The 5,855-nt window shown below is 49.7% G+C and overlaps 1 protein-coding gene across 1 annotated transcript; it reads right to left on the reverse strand.

Annotated features, from left to right (window-relative positions):
- Window positions 1-5,109: 5,109 nt before the first annotated feature.
- LOC135566098 (uncharacterized) lies at window positions 5,110-5,820 on the reverse strand. The gene has a single exon (XM_065013986.1). It carries the CDS (start codon window positions 5,818-5,820, stop codon window positions 5,110-5,112), a length of 711 nt encoding a protein of 236 aa, XP_064870058.1.
- Between the last annotated feature and the right edge of the window lie 35 nt (window positions 5,821-5,855).

The raw sequence follows: 5,855 nt of genomic DNA on the forward strand, positions 1-5,855 counted from the left end.
CCTGCCGCCCCTACCTCTAACCACTAGGCTACCCTGCCCTCTCACTCTAACCACTAGGCTGCCCTGCTACCTCACTCTAACCACTAGGCTACCTGCCACCTCTACACTCTAACCACTAGGCTACCTGCCTCCTCTACTCTGAACCACTCAGGCTACCCTGCCACCTCTACACTCTAACCACTAGGCTACACCTGCGCCTCTACACTCTAACCACTAGGCTACCCTGCCTCCTCTACACTCCCCTAACCCACTAGGCTACCCTGCCACCTCTACACTCTAACCACTAGGCTACTCTGCCTCCTCTTACACTCTAACCACTAGGCTACCCTGCCTCTCTACTCTACTAACCACTAGGCCTACCCTGCCGCCTCTACACTCTAACCACTAGGCTGCCCTGCCTCCTCTACACTCTAACCACTAGGCTACCCCTGCGCCTCCTACACTCTAGCCACTAGGCTACCCTGCCGCCTCTACACTCTAACCACTAGGCTACCCTGCCGCCTCTGCCTCTAACCACTAGGCTACCCTGCCGCCTCTACACTCTAACCACTGGGCTACCCTGCCACCTCTGCACTCTAACCACTAGGCTACCCTTGCCGCCTCTACACTCCTAACCACTAGGCTACCCTGCCTCCTCTACACTCTAACCACTAGGCTACCCTGCCGCCTCACACTAACCACTAGAGGCTGCCCTGCCTCTACCTCTAACCACTAGGCTGCCTACGCCTCTGCACTCTAACCACTGGGCTACCCTGCCACCTCTGCACTCTAACCACTAGGCTACCCTGCCACCTCTACACTCTAACCACTAGGCTACCCTGCCACCTCTACACTCTAGCCACTGGGCTGCCCTGCCACCTCACGCTCCAACCACTAGGGCTGCCCTGCCGCCTCCACGCTCTAGCCACTAGGCTGCCTGCCGCCTCTGCACTCTAACCACTAGGCTACCCTGCCACCTCTACTCCTATACCACTAGGCTACCTGCCACCTCTACACTCTAACCACTAGGCTACCCTGCCGCCCCTACACTCTAACCACTAGGCTACCCTGCCACCTCTACACTCTAACCACTAGGCTACCCTGCCACCTCTACACTCTAACCACTAGGCTACCTGCCTCCTCTACTCTAACCACTAGGCTACCCTGCCGCCTCTACACTCTAACCACTAGGCTACCCTGCCGCCTCTACACTCTAACCACTAGGCTACCTGCCACCTCTACACTCTAACCACTAGGCTACCCTGCCGCCCTACACTCTAAACCACTAGCTACCCTGCCACCTCTTACATCTAACCACCAGGCTACCCTGCCGCCTCTACACTCTAACCACTAGGCTACCCTGCCGTATGAGACAATGAGTAAACATTGGGACTTTGGACACTAGTCAGCTACCTTGACCACTTGGTCTACTTCTCTGCTATTCAAATCTAAAATCAGAACAGCAATATCTACTACCAATCACTACTGCTTGGCTTAAGTAAAGACATGTTAAAGTTCTTCTACTACCACAAAATACTAGTTAAAGCCCCCACCAATTTTCTTCGTGGAAAATTACCATCTAGTTTTCTTTTAATATCTAGAAAAGACACCGGTGTGGTGAAAGTGGGTTAAACTCAGTCTGTTATTTTATAATTGGAACATTGCAACAGTCTATTCTGAACGGAGGCTAGCTAGGCTGTGTTACTCTGTTGGCAGTGCTCTGTCTGCACTACACAGCAGACTGCAGCTCAAGGCCTCTGGTCGTCCTGTCTCACCTAATGCTTTCCTGAGTCAAGTGTATCGTGTGTACGGTGGCCCTGCAAGATTTTGAATGGTGACAGTCCCTGTCACGGAGACTGTCTCTGCTTCCTGTCTTTACTGTAACAACAGACTGGGGATGCCTTCCAAATGGCTCCCTGTATAGTGCAGTGCTTTAGACCAGAGACCAGAGGGTTACAGGGTGCCATTTGGGACACAACCTGCCTGTCACTCAGAATGCTGACAGAGGAAGTTAGAAAACCCTTCAGTGGAAGCAGATGTCTCTGAATCTGAACTTCATGTAGTTAGAGAGAGACGTATTTTTGGGGTCCCATTCTTCTCTTCTTTTATAGCTTTCCAATTGCCCCCAACCCTCCTACACTCTTAGACAAAAAGGGTTCCAAAAGGGTTCCAAAAGGGTTCAAAAAGGGTTCCAAAAGGGTTCCAAAAGGGTTCTTCGACTGTCCCCGTTGGAAAACCCTTTTACGTTCCAGGTAGAACCCTTTTCGGTTACATGTAGAACCCTCTGGGGAAAGTCAAAATGATTAAATAGTTTCAAAATGGTGAATGCCTCCGCTCAGATTGCAAGGTGGCCTTTGTCTCCTGTTGTAACGATGTACGCTGAGAGGCGGAAAGCAAGTTCACGGAGTGAATATATTTAATTAATAATATGTATTAATAAATGGACATGACAGGCTGTAGTCAATACCATAGACTATCATCTACACTTCCACAGGACAGACTATAGTCAATACCATAGACTACCATCTACACTTCCACAGGACTGACTGTAGTCAATACCATAGACTACCATCTACACTTCCACAGGACTGACTGTAGTCAATACCATAGACTACCATCTACACTTCCACAGGACTGGCTGTAGGCAATACAATAGACTACCATCTACACTTCCACAGGACTGGCTATAGTCAATACCATAGACTACCATCTACACTTCCACAGGACTGGCTATAGTCAATACCATAGACTATCATCTACACTTCCACAGGACTGGCTATAGGCAATACAATAGACTATCATCTACACTTCCACAGGACTGGCTATAGTCAATACCATAGACTATTCTCTACACTTCCACAGGACTGGCTATAGTCAATACCATAGACTACCATCTACACTTCCACAGGACTGGCTATAGGCAATACCATAGACTACCATCTACACTTCCACAGGACAGGCTGTAGTCAATACCATAGACTATCATCTACACTTCCACAGGACAGGCTGTAGTCAATACCATAGACTATCATCTACACTTCCACAGGACTGGCTGTAGGCAATACCATAGACTACCATCTACACTTCCACAGGACTGGCTATAGGCAATACAATAGACTACCATCTACACTTCCACAGGACTGGCTATAGGCAATACCATAGACTACCATCTACACTTCCACAGGACAGGCTGTAGTCAATACCATAGACTACCATCTACACTTTGACTGGACAGGCTATAGTCAATACAATAGACTACCATCTACACTTCCACAGGACAGGCTGTAGTCAATACAATAGACTACCATCTACACTTCCACAGGACAGGCTGTAGTCAATACCATAGACTACCATCTACACTTCCACAGGACTGGCTATAGTCAATACAATAGACTACCATCTACACTTTGACTGGACTGGCTGTAGTCAATACCATGGCATGTAGGATCATTATTTATGGACCTTTACATAGACTTATTTATTTTCTTAGCAGAATAGCTCGTGTTTGTTGTTTTTAACAAATCAATTGAATTGGCTTTTTGGTTAATGGCCTTTGTGGCCTAGCAGATGGCCTTGGTTTCCTGGCTATTCAATTCACTTTTGCTCGTAGTTTATCACAATTAATCCCAGAGGTACATATGATCACAAAGGAGTATATACATACAAATAGGTCCAAGTTAAATCCTAGGCAACAGTAAAAAAGATTACTTTGAAACTGTTGGAATACCCGTCCATAGTACCAGGATGCTCAGTGACCATAGTACCAGGATGCTCAGTGACCATAGTACCAGGACGCTCAGTGACCATAGTACCAGACACTCAGTGACCATAGTACCAGGACACTCAGTGACCATAGTACCAGGATGCTCAGTGACCATAGTACCAGGATGCTCAGTGACCATAGTACCAGGATGCCCAGTGACCATAGTACCAGGATGCTCAGTGACCATAGTACCAGGATGCTCATTGACCATAGTACCAGGACACTCAGTGACCATAGTACCAGGACACTCAGTGACCATAGTACCAGGATGCTCAGTGACCATAGTACCAGGATGCTAGTGACCATAGTACCAGGATGCTCAGTGACCATAGTACCAGGATGCTCAGTGACCATAGTACCAGGATGTCATGACCATAGTACCACAGGACGCTCAGTGACCATAGTACCAGGATGCTCAGTGACCATAGTACCAGGATGCTCAGTGACCATAGTACCAGGATGCTCAGGTGACCATAGTACCAGGACACTCAGTGACCATAGTACCAGGACGCCAGTGACCATAGTACCAGGATGCTCAGTGACCATAGTACCAGGATGCTCAGTGACCATAGTACCAGGATGCTCAGCACCATAGTACCAGGATGCTCAGTGACCATAGTACCAGGACTTCAGTGACCATAGTACCAGGACACTCAGTGACCATAGTACCAGACGCTCAGTGACCATAGTACCAGGATGCTCAATGACCATAGTACCAGGATGCTCAGTGACCATAGTACCAGGACGCTCAGTGACCATAGTACCAGGATGCTCAGTGACCATAGTACCAGGACGCTCAGTGACCATAGTACCAGGACGCTCAGTGACCATAGATATTGTTACAGTGACCCTTTTTTTTTTAAACGACGTGGTGTACCTCTAATCATTTGATATCAATGAGATGGGCATGACATAGTAACAGACGATCTAATGTATATATGTACAAAATGACCAGGTGGAGACCTGGATGGCAGGACAAATCACGTAAGAAATGGTCCCATATCAAACTCTTGGTTCAGACCTTCAGGACTAATGGTGAATCCAATACAATTCTCTCCTCAGTTATATATGATCAATATCTCCTCCTCTCCTGTGAGTCTGAACATGTTCCATACCAATGTATCTCAGAGAGCTGATGTTGTGACGAGCCTCCATGAAATGCTCAGCAAACAGGGTTTCTCTGGTCAGAGGTCCTGATGTTACTGCTGTGTTCTGTTATATCCTTGTTTCTCTGGTCAAGGGTCCTGATATTACTGCTGTGATTTGTTATCAGAGCTCGTTTCATTGTTCCTACACAGCATAGACCACAAATACACTTGATCAGGTATATCACGTTGTTTGTAGAACACGTAATGATACCCTTAGTCTTAATGGCCTTCCCCGTGATGGGGGGCCTTCCCCGTGATGGGGGGTCTTCCCCGTGATAGGGGGCCTTCCCTGTGATAGGGGGTCTTCCCCGTGATAGGGGGCCTTCCCCGTGATGGGGGGCCTTCCCCGTGATAGGGGGACTTCCCCGTGATAGGGGGTCTTCCCCGTGATAGGGGGCCTTCCCCGTGATAGGGGGTCTTCCACGTGATAGGGGGTCTTCCCCGTGATGGGGGGGCCTTCCCCGGGATGGGGGGCCTTCCCGTGATGGGGGTCTTCCCCGTGATGGGGGTCTTCCCGTGATGGGGGCCTTCCCGTGATAGGGGCCTTCCCCGTGATGGGGGCCTTCCCGTGATGGGGGCCTTCCCCGTGATAGGGGGACTTCCACGTGATAGGGGTTCTTCCCCGTGATGGGGGGCCTTCCACGTGATAGGGGGTCTTCCACGTGATGGGGGGTCTTCCCGTGATAGGGGTCTTCCACGTGATAGGGGTCTTCCCCGTGATAGGGGTCTTCCACGTGATGGGGGTCTTCCACGTGATGGGGGTTCTTCCCGTGATGGGGGCCTTCCACGTGATAGGGTCTTCCACGTGATGGGGGTCTTCCCCGTGATAGGGGTCTTCCGCGTGATGGGGTCTTCCCGTGATGGAGGGCCTTCCCCGTGATGGGGGTCTTCCCCGTGATAGGGGTCTTCCCGTGATGAGGGCCTTCCCATGATGGGGGGCCTTCCCCGTGATAGGGGTTCTTCCC

This window comes from Oncorhynchus nerka, unplaced genomic scaffold (genome assembly GCF_034236695.1).
Source record: "Oncorhynchus nerka isolate Pitt River unplaced genomic scaffold, Oner_Uvic_2.0 unplaced_scaffold_7350, whole genome shotgun sequence".
NCBI lineage: Eukaryota > Metazoa > Chordata > Actinopteri > Salmoniformes > Salmonidae > Oncorhynchus > Oncorhynchus nerka.

Coding starts and splice junctions, on each gene's coding strand:
- LOC135566098 (XM_065013986.1), bottom strand. CDS start 5,820: ATGGGAAGGCCCTCATCACGGGAAGACCCCTATCACGGGGAAGACCCC.